General features: G+C 40.2%; 2 protein-coding genes across 3 annotated transcripts; one reads left to right on the forward strand and one right to left on the reverse strand.

The window, feature by feature from the left end:
* The first annotated feature begins 232 nt into the window (after positions 1–232).
* LOC131233537 (uncharacterized protein At4g22758-like) lies at positions 233–4,487 on the forward strand. The gene is made up of 3 exons (XM_058230294.1): positions 233–697; positions 889–1,096; positions 4,149–4,487. Exons 1-3 carry the CDS (start codon positions 248–250, stop codon positions 4,415–4,417), a joined length of 927 nt encoding a protein of 308 aa, XP_058086277.1. The 5' UTR covers positions 233–247; the 3' UTR covers positions 4,418–4,487.
* A 5,204-nt stretch (positions 4,488–9,691) lies between these two features.
* On the reverse strand, positions 9,692–16,907 carry LOC131233213 (glutathione S-transferase 2-like). Of its 2 annotated transcripts, XM_058229853.1 has the most exons (10): positions 16,740–16,907; positions 16,378–16,471; positions 15,723–15,779; positions 14,968–15,053; positions 14,708–14,779; positions 12,727–12,780; positions 12,556–12,631; positions 12,110–12,171; positions 11,387–11,446; positions 9,692–9,970 (listed from the first exon to the last, which is right to left on the reverse strand). In XM_058229853.1, exons 1-10 carry the CDS (start codon positions 16,890–16,892, stop codon positions 9,869–9,871), a joined length of 816 nt encoding a protein of 271 aa, XP_058085836.1. In that variant the 5' UTR covers positions 16,893–16,907; the 3' UTR covers positions 9,692–9,868. The 2 variants fall into 2 exon arrangements, with proteins under 2 accessions (XP_058085836.1, XP_058085837.1); XM_058229854.1 differs by lacking the exon at positions 15,723–15,779.
* Between the last annotated feature and the right edge of the window lie 3,928 nt (positions 16,908–20,835).

A 20,835-nucleotide genomic window follows, 5' to 3' on the forward strand; every position in this document is an offset into this window, starting at 1 on the left:
GTACCAGACTAAAGTCAGATCCGGACCGAAGGTTAATACTGATTTAATTCCGTAGATCAAAATCAATGAAGGCCCACCTATCCTGTCCTCCAAAAACATACTTCTAACATGGACCGTCAAACCGTCTCTTGTCTCATAAAATGTGCGTCCCACCTGATGAGCAAGCCCGCCTGCTTTTGCCGAGGGAGTTTTATTGGTGGGACCCGCTGAAACTGGCTTAATTTTTCTACACGTGTGTCAAGTGAGCATGTGTGCAGCAAGCCCCTCTTTGTATAACATTGCCTATCATGCGTGCCCCCTATCGCCATCCCTCCATCACCCCACATCCCTCTCTGCAAGCAGTTTCCTTGCACCTTCCTCCTCTCACAAACGTCGAAAAGCCGACCATCTGCCCATGTCTGACACACAACTCCGTCGAAGAATTCCGGCCACCGCCCGGAAATCGAGACCCCCACACCCCACCCGATCGCCTCATGGCCGGACCCCTCCGACACCCCGGCACTCCAAGCCACACAAGCCAATTAAACGTCTCCAACGTTGCTCTTCCGAACCGATCCTTTGGACCGTTGGACTCATCGAAGCCGATCAAAACCACCACCACCACCACCAGCAAACTCTGCTCTTTCGACCCCAGACATGCACTGACGTGTTTACATCGCCGCTTCGGTCTCTGTCTCCTTCTCCCTACTCATTTCACGTAATTCCTATTTCGGTCTTCTTCTATTCCTCTAATTACGATTTGGGTTTCCTGTATTTCTGTCGTTTCCCTTATTTTCTCAATTTCTATACGCTGTTTTTCTTTTTCAATGATCCAGACCGTTGATCTATCGGGCCCCACTTTGCAAGTACCATGTTTTGATAATCTGTTGGGCCCCACTTGTTTTTCAGAGGTATAGCGATGATTCAAAGGTTGTAGTTAACGTGACTCTTGAAGGGAGTCCTGGGCCTGTGAGGACTCTGGTTAGATTGGGAGCGACGGTTGAAGATACAATCAAGCTTGTCATTAATAGATACAGCGAAGAAGGGCGCACCCCAAGGCTCGATGTCGAAGCTGCATCGGAATTCGAATTGCATCACTCATATTTCAGCCTCGAAAGTAAGTTGAATTTTGTTTTGTTTTTTTAAAATTAAAAATGTTTTTTGTTGTTTGTGTTTTCATGTGACCATTTGATTTTGTTTTCTGTTGGGAGGGGTTGATTTTGTGATGAAAATGAAAGCCCTGTTTTGAAATTTTGGCTGCGTTTGGATCCACAACTGAGCTGAATTGGGAATACTCAGCTCAGTCAAGGGAAATGACTTGATTGGAGTGGTGTTTCATCGCACTAATACTGAGGAAATATCCTTAAGATTGGATTTAGATTCCTTTAAAGTTCAACTTGAAAGTAATGTAATTGTGATTTGGAGCCTAGTTTCTACTTATGAACTAATTATTGTGATCCAATTCAATAGCACATCCAAACGCAGCCTATGTGTTTTGTTAAAATCATTAGCCTTTTTTATGAGTTTTAGAACTTTGGCTCAAGAGATGGGACTGTTGAGTTCTCATCTTTTCGATTTCTGTTTGAGTGTGTTTGTGTTTATGATGATGGATTTTTCTCATAAACCCCATCTGGTTTTTATTTGTCTTGAGAGGAATTGCTGTCAAAATGTGGATTGAGTTGTCTTCTTTTTAAGTTCTCTTTGATTATGTTTGTATTTATGATATGGATTTTTCTCATAGAATCCAATTGGATTTTATTTCTCTTAGGAAGGATTGCTATAGAAGTGTGGTTTTTCATTTTGAATTTTCATTTTTCTTTTCTTTTTTCAAGCTCTGTTCAGCCTGTTTGTGTTTATGATGATGGATTTTTTTCATAAAACCCCAATTGAATTTTACTTCAAATGTGAGAGATTGCTGTCAAAATGGCAGAAAAGGAACACCCAATTTCTAAATTGATGGCTTGATTTGTTAAAATTGCTCCCAAAAAAAAAAAGGTTTTGCTAATTTTTTACTGGAGCAAGTATCACACGGCTAGTTGGTTAAGGGCATGGTGTGTGCTTAAATTTTTATTTTTTATTTTTTTAAGGAAAAAAAAAAAAAAAAAGCTAAACACGCTTGTTCCCAAAATTGAAGCAGATAAAATTTTCAGGTGGATCACACCACAGGAAGCAGCGGTTATTGGCCATTAAAAACTTTTTTTTGTGGCCACGAGAGTTTTGGATTCCCTGTGACATGATAAACAGGTTGGATGGTCAATAAGCATTATGGTTTACGTTAAGAAGCTTTTAACGGTGGGTGTTCAATGACCACTGTTTCATGTGGTGTGGTCCACCTAAAATTTGTATCTGTTTCATTGATGGGACCATGTTCTAAAATAAGCTGGAAAAACAGATGGACGGCGTGGATATACAATGCATACATCGAGGTGGGCCCTACTGTCAGGCCTCATCCACATCGCTGGTTCCGGGGTCGGGGTCATTTTTCAATTGGATATTCCAGCATTGGATTGGCTTTTCAGATCTTGGAACAGCCATTTATTGTTTTGAAACTCGTTCTTGTATTATTGTATACTAGTAATGGCCGCTTCTCCTGACGTTTTCATTTTTGATGGAACGATTGGATATTGGGAAGACTACGGTAAAAGTTTACCAACATTTTTTAAATGGTGGTGACTCATCTACTGTAACCATGGCATGCATGTACGGCAATCCGAACGCTTCAAATAAGGGGTCTGATTTTGATGTAGCATGGCCCACTAATACACCCATCGCCAGGTGGTTTTCTAATGGATGCAATTGGCAGATGCAGATGTTGGCGATGGACCTACTCTTTCAATGGTCAGGATTTCAGTATATTTAAGTAACAGGCATGGTCAATGAGTCACTTCCGAAGATGGTGGTTAACTATCACCATACTCTATCCCAGTATCTTTCTTTTTCCTCCACTGATCCTTCGATGGAGCAGGCTTGGCTATTTTTGGAAAAGATTGTGCCCCCAAGTACCCAACAGAGACAGTGCATTGTCTAATCATGACCGTTCACCAAACGAGTCCTGCGGTAGAAGGTCTATAGATCAAATGTTACCCTTCACTGAATGATCCTGAAACCACGGTACTAAGATACTTCAGATGAACGGCTTGGAGGTCATCTAAATGGGCAACGCATTTACCGTCCATTTAGCCCACATAGCCAAAGTTTGAAGTGTACATGACATCTAAGCCACTCAAAGCGTGGGCTCTAGTGGAGCCTACCTTTTCAGCGGTTCAGATTTTGTACACACATGATATGTTGGCTGTATGCCCTCAATGGATGGCAATGTTACCCTCCGCTCAGATGGATGTGAACAATCTCCTTAATTTTTTATATTATTTATTTAATCAATAAATAAATAAAAATAGAGTGATGTCGGTGGTCTTCTCACGTTGTGTAGCACGCCTCTTGTTTTTATTATTTGTCTTTTTTAAATTTGAGCAATTTTTTAACTTTTTTACGTCTTGGGATGCAATATACAATAGCAATTGAAATATATTAGTGTCATTATTCTTCAGTCCAAGTGGCATATTTATCTACCAATCACGTCCGTTCATTTATTGGGTCCTGGTACGGACGGAAAATTGTATAAAAGAATTAAATCTATCAGATATTCCACGTACCTATTTATCCTACAGGTAGTTATCACAGCAATGTTTGCAAGTGCATATTGCTAATGATCAGAAATAAATAAATAATGGATGGATAGGATTGTCCTATAGACTTCATTTTTTAAACATAAGCTATTTTTATTAGGGCCCAATAGATGAATGGACCTGATTAATAATTCATATTGTCATGTTCACCATCCGTCAATGGTTCTTTTCAGTTTTGGGATTTTTCAACTGACATATCAAAACAGGTCGTCACAACTCTGCTTAAGCCCTGATAGGCTTACATGTATCCAAAATAAGCTAAATATGATCATCGGGTGGGCCACACATGTAAGGAGTTTGCACCGTTGATCAATTCCTCTTAACCAATTATGTTTTTTCCTTGGAACCGAATTCAATACTGCATCGAAATGCTGTCTTAAAAAACGAGAGGAATTGCATGATCTAGTTTGATAAATAATAAATAAATAAATAAATAAAAAGGAAAGAAGTTGTGAGAATGTTGGTTGTGGTGTGTTTGAACAGGTATGAATAAAACGGAGAGGATTGGGGAAATGGGGAGCAGGAATTTCTTCCTCCGGCGGAGCTGCAGTAGCCGCAGCAGCAGCAACTTTGATGATGAAGGTGATGGTAGAAGGAGAGGCACCGACAATGCAGCTTCTTCAAGGGAGGAGATTGTAAATGCAAACCCACCACCTCAGCTTTTCTTATCTTTCATTGCTCGAAGGATTAGTAAGATTGGACGACGAACTAAGAAAATTTGGAATATCTTGGGTTGTATGTCCTGTGGTTAACTTGCTCTTTTTTTTCAAATTATAAAAAATTAATGATAATAATAATAATTATAAACTCTCTCTCTCTCTCTCTCTCTCTCTCTCTCTCTCTCTCTCATAAATTTGTAAAAATAAATAAATAAATAGCTAAAGGTGCATTTGGTTGCACCAAATATCATGAAATTTCATAACGTTTCATGATTAGTCAATCTAATTTAGTGCAAAATATCATGAAGTTTCACAATAATTGATGCAACCAAATGCAAGTACATATATTGTTTGTCCTTGCTTTTTATTGTTACTAATTTAAGGCCCTTAACATGTGCAAAACTGAGATGCACATGAAGGATTATGAGAGAAATTTCCAAGGTTTTCAAACAATAAAGATAAAATAAAAACCAATACCCCTTGCACAACAGAAGGATCGCTCAGGTTGCATTGGAAGAAAAAGCCCCATCAAATAGCAGCTCTAATTCTCTCATTAGCCACTGTTACGTAACAAAATAGCGACCGTAACTAAGGGCCCATTTGGATACCACGACATATAAGCTACTTTTCCTACTTACAGCAGTACATAAGTAACTTATTTGAGATAAGTAAGTTTGGTTTATAATCAATTATAAATAAATTTTTATTTAAAGTTAATCACTTTAGTTTAACAAGTAGAAATCAAGATAAGTTACTTAAGGCATAAGTAGCTTATCTTAAGTAACTTAAGATCCAAATGCTCCTTAAATAATGATCGGTGTTTAACAGGAGTTTTTCATTAACATAACGCCCTATCTTTAGCTTTCCCATTTTTCCCAAATCAACCATGACCAGCGACCTCAATCTGGCGGTTGAAATGCATACACCTCAAAACCTTGAGGTTGTTGTAAGCATTGACATAATGAAGGAAAAGCATTTATCATGTGCTGGGAAACTAATTTGCTTTCTAAAAGATGAAATTGTTCTAGCAAAGCCAATTTTATTGAGAGTTATGTATTTTCTGAAAAATGATGGGAGTTTGCAAGGCGCCCATTGACTTCCTGGGGATTGCGCATGTTATAATATGCCTACCAAACTAGAATTATTGTGGTATTATCAACATTCATTTGCCAGACATTGCACCCATGTAATGGTTAGGATTCTTACATTGCCGGGTGCTTCTCGGCCTATTCCCTGTCTGGGCAAACCTGATCACCGATCAACAGTTGCACATCCACAAAGCATGTAACATGTACCTTGGTGATGCTGGCTCTCATGGGCGCATCATTTAAATGATGGCGGAGGGAAACGAGGATTCCAGCAAGCATTTCCAAATGCATGTTAAGCACCCACCCACCGTTAAGGACAGTTGGAGATATATGCGGACCTAACCATATGGAAACTCTTTAATCTTATGTGATTATAGGTTTGCTGAGCCCACACGCCTGTGGATCTCTGCACATCCACACTGAAGACATGTGCCATTATGCCACACGTATGTAAGATCCTAGCTTTTCCTAGGGAGGGCCGAACTGTTGGCTCAGGTGGGTCACTATATAAAACAAGAGGGTAGCTAGAAAGAGAGAAGAAGAAGAAGGTTTTGGCGGTCCATTTGTATTGTACATTATAGCCCGCCTACAGAGTAAAACAGCCTGACTTTTGAACCGGATGATCTGATAACTAAGGCCCAGCTTAAAGGTCGAATCTCGCACACATGCCACGGCAGCATGTGTGCTTGTGTGTTGTGAATGGGCAGAGCTCCACAGGCAGATTGCGCGCATCTAAACATCTTGTACCACGTTGCATTCATGGAGAGTCAAATATCAATTGAGAAAGGAGAGACCATCAGCACGGAGAAAACAACTTTAATCTATTTTTGTACACAAAGGTCATTTTCACGTCCCTATCTTTTCTCAACCCTTGGATTATCATCCAACAAACGGCACTCCGCATACATAAAGAAAGCCTATGCCAAAAGGAGCTCCATTTCCATATTTCTCTTTCCAAAGCACGCCCAAAATCGTTCTTAAAAACCCTATTTCTTATTAGAGAATAAAAATTAAAAATTAAAAAACCTCAGGTAAGTCTTCTGATCTGGATTTCAGAGGCAACATATAGAGTTCATACACACAATCTATATCGTAGATGCTAAAATACCAGCCACCCATTTCTGAAATTATTGTAGTTTTTTATCTCTTTTATTAATCATAACTTGGATGACTTTTCAGCATTAATATAGGTGCAGTGACGCAGTGACACGAACCAAATAGTTTATAGCTAGTGACGCCATTGTTGGCATTTGCGGATCAAACGGTCTTCGACCATCCCCCAGTCAGGTCTTCAACCATCCCCCAGTCAACAGCCTATAGGCACTCTAGCTTTGCATTTCCACCAAGAACACTTTGCTAGAGGTGAGCCATCGGAATAGCTGGTTGTCCATATCACCTGGGTTCCACCCACCTCATGACAGTATCCAAGTAATATTCCGTGACATGCATGCTAAAAGGAAGAGTTATATGACCCAAGGAAATGCTTGGTATCCTTTGTTTTCAGTTTGTAGAAGAGGGGCCCTCAGTTCAGTGATCCAAACGGTTAACATGATAATGATGGGCACAAATCAAGTAGGGAAGGACCATGCTCCAAATCAACAGGACGACTGCTGCATTCAAATGAAAAGAGACTGAAGATCAGATGGCTATGACCTTCTGATCTGAAAGATTTTTGGGGCATTGTCACTCCAAGGAAGGGCCCATCTTATCCCAAATCTGGATCACTGGACCAAATAAAATCCGGCAAAGACACCCTCAACAGCCTTCCATGCCTCACAAATGCAATGGACTAGTTCTGTGTGGTTAATGAGGACAGGTAGTATTTTTTATTTTTTATTTTTGCCAGACGTGACAGCTGCTTAATGCAGCATGCAGGAGGGTATACCAGCAAACACCATGAATAGGAGGCGTGGTTGATGAGATGAGCTAAAAATGACCTGAAGTTTACTTGCTAGAGAAGGATAACAGGAAAATCAGATCCAAGGTCTTTTGGTGGAGCTGTACAAGATCCAATCGAGTCGGTTAAATCATGTGAAAATTGCAATGCAGTTCTGCAATATTGCTGCTAACGTGAAATTACAGCAATGCCATTATGAAAACCTGATAGCTAAAATTATGAAGCCGAATGGTGATAGTATCTTTAGTTAGAAGTCGCAAGCCTAGATGCAGCCTCCAAAAGACTAATGATATAGTCGGTCAAGGTACATCCGGAAGCAATATCATGTTCATGAACAGAGAAACAATTAACACGTAGTTGTTTAATATGCTTGTGAAATATTGGATGAGAAGCATGGTAGTTAACACAAATACCTAATATGCAGGCAGGAGGTGGCCTCTCATTATGTGTTATCCCTGTCTCACAAGTCACGCCACCAAACTTGCATGTACACGTAAGGAATCCAAGCATAAAAAGCTGAGAGACGCTCAGAGGTGTGAAACACCAAAAAAAAATAGTCCCAATAGAAAAAATAGCTGCCACTGTATCCGAACCCAGAAGGTGTGTCAGAAGCAAGAGTCTAGACTCACATTCAAGGCATGAACTGAAAGGCCCAGGCCTTGATATTTTATTTATTTATTTTTTTTTATTTTTTTTTAAGATGACAAAACTTTTATTAAGAAACAAAAGAGAATAGAAACTACAACAAAAGGGGACACCAAGAAGGTGACCCGACTACTGTCCAAGAAAATCCAAATTACATCCCTTTAGTTTAGAAACACAAGAAGCCCCATCTATAACCAGCAATCTAGCCCTTTGGGAGATGCCTTCCACCCACTACTTCCTGACATTATTGAAACACCTGCCATTTCTTTCTTCCCAAACAACCCACCAGATTGCCATCAAAGCTGTTCTCCAAAGCAGTTTCTTAACTTTCCCTAGGCCCACCCCATGCCATGCAGACAAAAGACAATCCACTGACTCCCGAACGTACCACATCATATGAAAATGACCCAACATATCTGTCCAAATCAGACCCAGAAAAGGACAGTGCACAAAAAGATGGTCCACTATCTCCTCATCATGCATACACAAAATGCAAATATACCTAGGATAGCTAGATTGCCGACTTCCCTGAGAGAGCTTCCACCTCTGATGAGATTTCAGATTTCCATTACTTGTATTGAGTTTTGGGTGTTTCCACAAGCATAGATTGGGAAAATATATTCGGTTAAAGTATTTCTCTGATGCCATGATATGCTATGACTGCACTTGGGATAGAAAGATGCTAGGCGAGATTTTTATCATTTCCATGTGTCCTGTCTAGTTTCAATGGAGTCTGTCTTAGTGGTTAAAATTCTCATCTTCAGCAGACTAAAATATATCAGCTGCCACAACAACCAACAATCTGAAAAAAGGCCACATTTGCGCGGCATGGAACTAACTTGTATTATCATCTGAAGTTGGCATGAAACTAACTTCTAAACATCAGGTGAAGTTTAGCTTCCTCCATAATAGTACATTTTGAGTTCATGGAATAGCGGTAAAGGATTCAGGTAGCCGGCCCCAATTAGTTGGGATAAGGCTTTGATGATGATGAGTGAGTTTTGACCTTCATAACATGAAAACCAATGCTGGCCATTTCAGTAAGAAAAGACATGGGCATTTAAATGGTTTTGATAAAGGAAGGCAGCATCTGTCCCTTGATAAAAATTTTACAAAACTCCCAATAAAAAAACATCAAAGAAAACAGTCAACACAGCACTAATAATCATCATTATTAGAGAAACGATGGTTTTGATGCATCAAAACATGTGACATACCAGTCTGTGGCTCAGCGATCCAGACTGTTCATCTGATGGACCCAATGTGGAAGGGGGAAGCCCAAAAATTCTCCCAAAGTCAGAAAAACCTAACCTTTTGATGGCGACCTAAAAACAGAAGGTCAAGGAAAAAGGGGCAGGGGGGTCTTTTTTTTTCCTTCTCAATAAAATTTGAGCCATCAATTTAAAAAACAAAGAGATCAGATGGTTAGGACCTTCTAATCTTGAAGACCTTGGGGCATCCCTCATTCATGATCATGGTCTAAAAATCAGTTTTGCCATATCGTATCGTTCACCACTGATATGGGGTCATATCCCCCCGTATCACCCTGTATCAGGCTACTTCAGGCCAATACAACTGTATCATTTATGGACAATACTGCTACGTATTGGGCAATAAGTACCGGTTTTGGACGATACTTTAAACCTTGTTCATGATTAGTCGCATCAAGTTGTCAGCCCAGATTGATGGCCCACACTCCATTCGTATGGGCTGGAGAAATCAGGAAACTTTCTGATGTATCAGCACCGGATAACATCTCTCGCTATTATTATTATCAAAATAAAGACCAACTCTTCATTACAATAACCTGGTGAAGTTTCAGTTACAAGTAATGAATATTCATGTCTCTTTTCTAAAGCTTTTCTAGCAACAAACTGTGAATTATCATGGCAATATGGATATGAGAAACTAAATTTACAGTATCTTAGCATCAGGTTGCCTTTCAGGTAGAGAAGCTTGGAATGCTGGAAGAACTTTATATGCTTCATTGATCCTATTTAGAGTGGGAAACCTGGACTGCATAAGAAAGAAAAAAAATCGAGGAAAGCAGTGGTCATTTTATGCAAAGATGGTAGCAGCATTTACTGAGAAGTAATAATAACCAATAGAACTGAGACTATATACATCCAGTACCTAGGAGAATGCACAAGTAGGGGGCGGTTCAGGTTCAGGTTCAGGTCAGGTCAGGGTCAGCCCAAGCCCAACTCTTTTATTAACCATAGTTGAGGCCCAAGCCTAACCTGTGATCCAAATGAGACGGCCGCGCCCAACCCTTGACCAGATTCTGAATCCCAATCCCAGCCCAACCCAACCACTTGTAAAGGAAAAAGAAAAAGAAAAAAGTGTTGTGAAAGATAGAACTGAGACCTCTTGCAAGGTTCCACACATCACTAAAGTTAAAGCAAGCACATGGCCATTGAACACTACCTATTTGCTTCTATATAAATGATAAACATGGGTGGGTTGGGACAAGTCAGATTGAGTCAGGGTCAACTCAAGCCTGAGCCATTACTTAAATGGTCACATTTTCTTACCTAAGCCCTAGCCATGTCCTTAAATGACCAGATTTTCTGACCGAATCGCACCCAAAACCTGATAAACTCAACCGGTGCCCAGCTTTCAAGTTTGGGTTGGCTAGCCAGTGGGTCGATCCGACAAACTGCCAGCCCTATGCACAAACACAGGTTCTTTTCCATCATATTGTATTTTGATTTCCAGCAGATACTCATCAACACTTATTACCCAGCATCAAAGTCTCAAATGCAGCAGATAATCATCAACATTTACCACCCAAAATCGGGGTCTCAAACACATCCAGGAAATTCAACAAAAGCAGATTCCCAAAAAGGTTCAGAAATTTTGCTGGAGTTGAACAAATCTTATCATAGAGTTCCCAACAGCAGAGAATAACTTCCTGAACTATAGGATTTCCAAGAAGGTGGTAAATAGTAGATTCTAAATTCAGGAAACTTGAGTATCTTGCTTAAACTATGATAAGATGGAAAATGGCAAGGAAATGCCGTGTGCCATGAAAAAACAACAAGGCTCGATATGGAAAAGTTATCTCATTTCTGTGGCTTCTTTTAATCGCATTTCCATGACATGTTACACTGTTTCAGTTTCAATGATGGCCCACTGCTTCTGATAATCACTACAAGCGTAAGAAAATTAAAAAAAGTAAGACTCATGAGATTGACATAGGTGACCAGATGTCAAAAGAGTTTCTCATGGAAGTAAAGATCTAAGAAAACTCTGATAGAGACAAGATGTTTACCTATGGTGAAAGTCCTAGGGACAACAGCTAGTGAGGGAAAAAAAAGCAACATGAATAGAGACTGAATGAAAAGCATAGAAGTACTTGAATAGTGTACACATCAAATTATTTATGAAGAACAGGAATAAACAAAGATAAAAAAATAGTTAAAACTTTACCATATCAATATTGAACCTTGCAGATGCAACATTGATCTGTGGGGCTAAAAATACATCAGCCTGCATATAAAAATCTCAAGTTAGTTAGGCCTTTGAGGTCCTCAGATGGTAGTAGAAGAAGCCATTACTAATACGTTTTATAGGAAAACTCTTGAAATTAGCCATCTGGGAACACCATAGGCTAACAGACAATCATCGTGTTCAAAATATTCAACCCAGTCATGACTCCAGGGCATGTCCCTTGAATTTGAAACTCTTAACAGAATTTTCCTTGAATAAGAAGCACGCATAGTTTGTCCAAACATTCACTAGATCAAAATAACATCTTAGTTTGCTGCCTTATTAATGAAAATCTGTAGAAGTAAAATATTTAGCTTGGTTTAACAGGTTAGGTACTGGCTTCTCATGGAAATGAAAATATAGAGTTTAAGAAAATTTAAAAAAAATTTAAAAACAAAAAATTTTAAAGACAAGGCTCAGGACGTAGAAATAGAGTGTAGAGGACAGTGAATGATGATAAAAACAATCACATGCATAAAGGCCCTAACAAAAACTGAGCATGAATATTTGACCTCTGTAGCACAATGAGAGGGAGTGAAACAGCTTACACTTACTAAATTTTGACAAAAATGGTACAAAAGATAAGGTAATTGTGAGATGTCAGTACAATCAATGAATAATCATCAACAATCTTCTGTACAGAAAAGGGACACTGAAACAGACCATGTAAACTTCGTCTCCTGTAGCATATTTGCCAACAAAGTCCTTCAGCAACTCCTCAAGAGCTGTACAAACATGGTTATTACAATCCACAGTCATGAAAAGCAATAGAAACACTCACTATAAAAAAAAACATAGAAGTTCGGAAGCAATGTCAAGCACACCCACTTCTGAGGAAAGGCTCGGTAACACAATTTTTCCATGTAAGGCAATGCTATACCTAAATGAAGCAAGTTCAACAGTGTTGTTTAGGTCACCCTAAGGTCAATAGAATATTTATGTTTCAAAGGGGACGCGGTGATATCGACATTACTTTCCGTGGTTTACTGTGTAGGAAAGACCGCTGCAAAACCCAAATGCTCTTGATCATGATCCATAATGCTTTCAGTGAGTAGGGAGAAAAAAAGGCAGCTAAAGACTAGATGGAGCATACAAAGAACCATGCTTACCAGTAAAACCTTTTAGTATATAATGTTGAGCCCACAATAATCTGTCTTCGGGAGAAAGCTTTTCCTCAATGTACTTCTGCAGAAATTGAGGCTGGGTAATTAATAAACCATTATACAAATCCTAATGGATGCAGAATAAGCATAAGCACACCAAGCAGAAGCAGAATATACCAGCACTGACTGCATCTGAAGAGGTTGTATGCTCGAGCTAATAATACTTGCAGCCTACATAGGAGTATTATTCTGAGCATTGATAGGAAAACACAACCGGAAGTAGAACTTAAATTAGTCACAAAACTAGCATAAAGCCTGAGAAATTTCCATAGAAGCATGCCCAGTGGGTGATCTAATATGAAATTCAATAGATGTGACACTTCATTGTATAAAAGCATGCCCGGCAGTACTCTCTCATCAACCCAGCAGTTGTAGTTTTGCACTCTCATTGTCGGTCCCAAGCCCAAATGAAGGAGGGTTGTGTCAGGTTGGCAGCCAATGTCAAAATTTGGCCACATCTTTTTTTCTCGATGATGATTTGGTATGTTGTCAAGAAAGAAAGTGTTCGAAGATTCAAACTCAGGGTATAAGGAGTGCATTCAAGAGGGTTTGTCGGAGAAACCAGCAAACTCAGGTTTGGGTTGCAGTAGCACCAATCCCAAGTAAACCAGCAATAAGAGGCATAGACCAAGGACCTTCATGGCTGAAGACCCAAATTTATCCAAAGCAGCAAGTCTCGAGGCCAAGGACCCTCATCCGGCTGAACAAATCTTTCAAGGCATCAGGACCAAAGACTTCTCATAAAATGCTGACATAGGCATTTCAAAGAGGTTTGTCTTGGACTTGTCACTGTCAGCAGCATCCATAGCCAGCTGCGGAGATTCGCAGCTCGAGAAAGATTAAGATCAGGCAAGATCTTGGAGGATTTTTCGAGATCTTATCCAACTGGTTTCCTTTACCAGTTGGCTCTTTCTATTCTTGGTTTAATCCAATATCCTTTGCTAATCAGATCGCCATCCCTGAATAATCCCCAACAAATCCTAGCTGTTGACATGGCAGCTCATTCGTCTGAGCTAGCAAATCTCCATTCACATGGCACAATGCAATTCAACTAGGAGAGTCATCCCCAAGTTGCTCGCATTGACCTCTCTCCCCTGGCCTAGATAAAGAGGAGCATTTGGCGGAATCCAAATACAACATTACTAAGAGCACTCCAGCAGAAGAGAGGGGAGCATCCGAGAAACGATGCTTTAAACATATTCAGCTTATGCCTTGTGATTTTACACCATTCTTCTTTTCAGGCTCTGTCAGACTTGCTAAGACAGACAGCCGGTGTGTTTGGTTGAGTCTGTGTGCTGCAAGCAGCAGACCTTGTGTTTCTTTCCTTTATATCGTTAAGTCTGCTGGAGCAAACCTCAGCCCTTGCAGCCAACTAGGTTTAGATTCGACTGCAAAAATGAGCATCTCGTTTTCTGCAAGAAAACTTGCCTATAGCAACATGTTTGGCATTTTCCTTTTTTCTTTTCTTTTTTTAATTCAAGTGCCGGAAATCATTCAGTTATCACGCCCCCTCATCTGAAAACTAACCATAGGACCAGAGACTGTCCCTATCCATACCACTTGACCTTGCTTACGGCAGCAGAGCAAACAGAGAACACGCTTAAAATTAACATCTGACATGGATATAAGCATAGGATGAGATCACACCAAATGATAGATCAAGAATATTCATATAGGAGACATGATACTGTAGTCTAGTAACTTTCGATGACAATGCAGAAGAAGCACAATGATGATTTTCAATGAATAGGTAATGCAGCCCAAATGCCCAATTGATCTCCATTGTGGCTTAACGAAACCCAATCATATTGTTATAATAAAGCAAATCTCAGTCAAATTAGAACTGGGATGACAAAATCAACCCCTTCAATAGTATGAGGTGAAAGGACTTAGTGCTAGAACTTGCAAATCAGTAGCTAACTACCCAAGTTATTGAAGAGCTGAAAAAACAAGGGGGCTGTTGAAATCCTTGAGTTCTTCTGTGGCCATGCACAAACTCCACTTCACGTTTCCATGACAAATCATATAGCTACCACTAAGGATGTTTGTAAAAAGTATATATATTATCATTGGAAGAAAGAAGCACCACAAATCTTACCTGAAGATTGACAGCTCTTCTTTTAATATCGACAGGCAGAAGAGCATTCTGGGGGTACTTCTCATCCAGATACTGTCCAAGATTCCAAGATCAGCATCCCATGAACAGTCAAGAACAGGCATACAGCAGATGCTAGGAAAAAAAAAAAATCCCTAGGCAGCTTCCTGACACAATGACTATGAAGTACTGAATAACAAACACCAACAAGTTAACAAGCCCGCAGATGAAGAACGTCAAAACAAAACCCATTTATTACTAACCAACAAGATTGCAAACGAGTCAGAAACCACCAAATCCCCATCCACTAGTACTGGAACAAAACAAATAGGATTTAAACGCTCGAACTCTGCAAAACCAACATGAAGTCATTAATTGCACACCAATATGACCTCACAACACCATAAGTAGCAACATACACATCTCGAATTTCCTATACAAGGATGCAGGAATGCAGTAGCATTGATGGATAGTGCAGTGTAGCAATCTCCAGAATTTGTACAGGGGCAGTATGTTACACTGAATTGGATGCTACCTATCGGTGAGTCTGAAGCATTTTTGTTTCATCCAGCATTCTATATTTTTGCAGCCTACGTATGGTGATCCAGACCATTTGATGGCGAAGCCCATCATGGATAGCCAATGAACCAAAACAAAACAAAACAAAAAATCCATTGAACTTAACCAGCCATCAATCAGTGGAACATTTTACATCACATACGGACCATGGGCTATATTTATAATTAACCATCCATATATAGGCCAGATATTGGATGGTTAGGGGTTGCCCTATTAGGTTGTTTTATATAGAATCACTCCGTACATGGGGGACCACCATCCATATGTACCCACAACAGTTTGGTATGAAGGCCTGAACTTTCTTCTTTTCCTTTTTTTCACGGTTTTGCATTTCTCCTTGTTGACAGTACTCTTCCTGAATTAAAGCACATTCCCACTTCTTCTTCTTTTCACAACAGATCATTATCCAATCAAACTGATTTAAAGCTCCAAAGTTCACCTGGACTGAACTGCTCCCCTTTTGAAAGATCTACCGCTTTGTACTCATAAGAAAGTCCTATCACACATTACCGAAAACAAAAGGATCAGAATTCAGAATTCAGAAAGGAATACTATTCAAAGATTCAGAATTTTTGAAAAAAAAAAAAAAAGGATTTCAATGCCAACGGTCCAGCAAGCCAGGTACAATTGAGACAGCGTCAGCATCAGCCCAGCACATGGCAAGCGCAAACGGGCCAAGAACTGGGCTCGGACTGGGCACTAACAGCACAGGTTGCCAAACCTAGATCTGAGAGTCTTTCTGTCGGACCAGAAGCTTGGGCCCAGACAAAGGATTGAGAACCCGCCTGAGTCGACTCGTAACGGTTAAGTCCGATCCGGTTCGGCACTGCCAATCAAGATTGAGACTTGAGAGTGTGGGGTGACTAAGCTGCCCCAGACCTGGGCAACTCTCGAGTCGACTCGGAACGGCCTGAGTTGCCGAGTCGAAAAACCAAGGTCCACTTCTCGGGCATGAACACAATGCTCGAGCCCGTCCAGTCGTTGACTGGGCCTTAAAGCCCAACGAGCCAGCCCAGTAAACTCCAATTATCCAATTATAAAAATCAAAATTCACCAAGAAACAAAATGCAAGCATCCGAGCATCGACTGCTAACCTTTCAGATTCAAAGCGAATCGGACACGCCACGAACACGAGCTTTGCCAGTACGAATACAGTTGCAGCTTCGTTGACGAAGCGCCTGAAATTTCCTGTAAGCAAATGCGTCAAAATACAGCTATTTAACCGAGAACTTCAGGAATTCCGAAGAACGGATCTAAAAAAATACAGAGAAGCAAGAGAAGCAATCAAACCGTCGATATCTTATAGAGAGCTGCTAGTGAGATCTTGATTGAGATCGAGACAAAACGAGAACCCTAATGCAAGATGAGAAAGAGGATTTTTCTCTTTTTCTTTTCTTTTTTCTTTTTCATTTTTTTATATTTCCGAGAATTATCGATGCTGAGATGGAATAAATACCTTAGAAATCGGGTCCATGGGAAGTGGCAATGAATGGCAAGAAACAGGCGGGAATTGCCCGATAGTATGGAGGACTCTAGGTCGCGCATGATGCGAATGTACGCACCCCCGGTATTTGTTGTAGCGGATGATTGCTGAAGAGAGGCGGGCCATGCTTGTAAAAAGCTGAAAGTGACGGCAGCTTTGGTCAGAGTGGCGATGAATTGTACCATCAGCGTACCTCACCGCACGCAAGCGTAAAAACTGAAAACGTGATAAACGGCACAAAACATGGGACGCGGATTGCATACTAATTTATATGTTCTATCCGCGCCGTCGATCCATTTTGCCAGCTCATTTTAGGGCGTAAGCCCAAAACTGAGGCAGATCGAAATATCAGGTGGACCACACCACAGGTTACTGTATGTCTCAAAAAGCAACGGTATCTTAAGCTTGGTTGGGCCACACAATCTAAAATCGTGCCTAAAACCTCTAAAACTAATTGGTGGCCCACCTGAGTTTTGAAATGAACTCACATTTTGGTGTGACTCTTCGTCCATGCATTACTCAATACAATAGATGCCTAAACTACGTCTCAATGAGCCCATGGATGGCCAAAAAATTTATGTGGATGGGCATCGAGGGCTGTACACGAATGGAGTTAGATAGGTTATCCCGCACGAAGCTCGATTCAACTCGGTTCGAGTCAAATTGATATTTTGAGCTTGGAAAATTCATGAACCAACTTCAAGCTTACCCAAGCTCAACTCAACTCACATCAAACCCAACTAGAATTGAACTTGGATCAAGCCAGTTTGGTAACACGATTACTTTGATATCCATGTTGCTCACCAAATGTTTGATAAAATGACCCAACGAAGTATCGGCTGATGGCAAGGAATGCATGTGTATGAAACAAATATCTTTTTTATTGATTTTGATATTGCCTACAAAGTATTTGATGAAATACATGTGAACAGTTGCTATTGTTTTACATACAATAAAAAATTGAAAGTGCACTCCATATGTTTGTGAAAATGTTGCATAGGCTTGATCTCGGCTTGAACTCAGCTCAAACTGGCCCGAGCTATTGACTGAACCGAGCCGAGCTGGTCAGTCAAACTCGAGGACTGAGCTTTTCCGAGTTCAAGCTAGGGTCAACTAGTGGCCCAACCGAGTCGAGTTGTGCCAAGCTCGACCCAATTCAACTCGTGCACACCTCTATGGGCATCCATTCTCAACTGTTAGCCTACCTGAATCAAAAAATTGCCTAATTTTCATGACCATGGCCTCAGTGAAAAGGTGCATCTAATTGTGGTGGATGTCCAGCAAACACCACGGTAGAGCTCACAAAGCTCAACCCCATGGGAAGTTCCGTAATCTCATGGAATCTTTACCATGTTTTATAAAGAAAAAATAAATAGAGAAGATGAAAAAGAAGAAATATGATACTTAGGTTACTTTGATAACAGGAACATTTGTTATGTGAAAGTTTATTTGTTGAGATAAGTCTACTGCATATTTCCAGCTTTAATTGTGCAATAGATGTCCATTAATATGATTGTCAATTGATCAAGTACGCCTGATTCGTGGTTCATAATAGTTCTAACCTAGTAAGTGTAATTCTTGATAGTTTAATAGTTTAATTTGAAATATGTTTACACTAAGTTTGCAATTTATGAATAATTTATTATTGATATCATCGACGGCACTCTACATCTCCAACCAGCTAGCCTCCCTTGACCTGTGTATGGATTGTCTGTTGATTGAATCTTCGAGGATATCTCAAAGGATCTAGCATGGTAGGAATTTTTTTTTCTAACACACACACACACCACCACACACTCACACTTTAGTGGGATTTCACCACCTATGGGTACTCAAACCCTTGACCAGGTGTTGAAACTCCTAAGAGTCTACCACTGGAGCAAGAGCAAGGACCCACATGGCACATAAAGCATGTTTGAAAGTTGGTTAATTAAGTATACATTTAAAGCATTGTCTTTTGATGGTAGCATGTTCCCTAATAAATTCCCACAATGTTTGGGTCACTTGTGATCAGTCCCTTATATCTTACCAAGTAACAATGAGATGATTTGCATAAGTGCTACATGCAGCAAATGCAGGCTGGCTACGGGATCTTGTGGTACCTAGATTATGTGATGACCACAACACCATGTAGCTACATGGTGTTAGAACTTAGTGGGGTCATTGTGGTGTATGTATTTTATCCATACCATCCATCTGTCTTGCAAGCTCATTTTAAGACACAAGCCCAAAATCGAAGCATATCCAAAGCTCAAGTAGACTATACCACGGGAAACAGTGGAGATAATGACATCAATTGTTGAAGCCTTCCTAGTGCTCACGATAATGTTTATTTGTCATCCAACTTGTTAATAAGGTCAAATAGATTGGATGCAGTAAAAACACAATTTAAAACTTCTATAATCACCAAGATATTTTCATCGATTGGCATTTAATCCCCACTATTTCCGATGGTGTGGTCCACTTTAGACTTGGATCATGCTTCAATTTTTTATTCATGTCAAGAAATAAGCTGGAAAAATGGATGGACTGTGTGGATAAATCACATGCATCACGGTGAAGCCCACGAATTCGCAATGCCAATGTGGTCTGAGAGTCCCCTCTCAATCTACCTCCAATCATGTAACCCTGACTTGGTGTGTTCACGTTAGTATGGGGAAAAGCAAGGTTTCTTTGGGTGAAGTAACAATATCATCCAAACGCTTTTTTGATGGCCCATGTGAGTGGTTACAATTCATGAAATTCCTAAACATGTGTTGACCTTACACAAGTATTGTGGGAGCGAAGATGGGGTACTACTCCCACCAAGGCTAGTAAGAGACAAACGATCTTATAAGAGCTCTATGAAGCCTACCATGATGGGTATGTTTTACCCACACTGTCTATCCATTTTTAGGATATCATTTTAGGGCACAAGCCCAAAAGGGAGGCAAACTGAAGGCTCAAGTGGATCACACCATAGAAAGTAATAGAGATTGACAATTTACCATTGAAGACTTCTTAGGAGGTTTAGAGGTTATGGATCAAGCAAATATTTATATTTTCCCTTCGTACAGGTCTATGTGACCTTATGAACATGTTGGATGGCAAATAAACATCATAATAAGCTTTAGAAAGTTTTCAACGCATGAATTCAATCTCATTACTTACCATGGTGTGGTGTGGTTTACTTATCTTTTAATGTACCTTTTTCTTTCTTTTTTCTCATATTCTAAAATGATATGTCAAAATTACGTGATGGATAAAACATATATATCATGGTGGCCCCAACAGATGCCCTCATAGGGCCATGCGTCTCTAGCCAGCTCTCGGTGCAGTGGTACCCACCAGACCTAGCTAGAGAGGCATGGTCCTATAAGGGCTTTGTGTGGCCCACTGTTTTATAAATGTTTTATCCAGCTGTTTATCCAATTTGAAAGGTCATTTTAAAGCATGAGCTAAAAGAGGAGGTAGGTCTAAGGCTTAAGTCAACCACACCACAAGAAGCAAGGGGTGACAATGACTCTTATTGTTCATTGTGATTTTTATTTATTGGGGGTGGGGGGAGTTCATTGTGAGTTTTTATTTATCATCTAATGTAGACTTAGACAAAGTAAAAACATAAATACCAGCTTGATCCAAAAATTACGTGGCTCTCACTATGTTTTCAACCCTATATATTTAATCCCCACTGCTTTGAATAATGTGGTCCACTTAGGGCGTGTTTGGACGCGCGACTTAAGATGGAGTAGGGTGGAGTAGGTGGGATTGGATTGTCGAATCCCATCCCGTCCGTATGCAGGCTTGTTTGGGCAGCCAGGGATTGAAGACGGTGTGCAGATTTCGCTGGATTCGGTTGTCTTTCTGTGGGATTGCGAAATCCCGCGTTGGAGAACTCGTTGGATTAGGATCCCTTCATAGGGTTTGCATGTGGCGGGAGAGATGCTAGATGAAGGGTTTTTGATGAATCCATGGATGGCAGGTGATGTATTTCCGGAGAATGGGCATTCAATTGTTGAATCAAAGAGGCGGATCGTCTAGAGAATTATTTACCGTTTGACAAAGATCGAGGAAGGGAGAGGAGAGGTGA

Source organism: Magnolia sinica, chromosome 18 (genome assembly GCF_029962835.1).
Source record: "Magnolia sinica isolate HGM2019 chromosome 18, MsV1, whole genome shotgun sequence".
Taxonomy (NCBI): domain Eukaryota; kingdom Viridiplantae; phylum Streptophyta; class Magnoliopsida; order Magnoliales; family Magnoliaceae; genus Magnolia; species Magnolia sinica.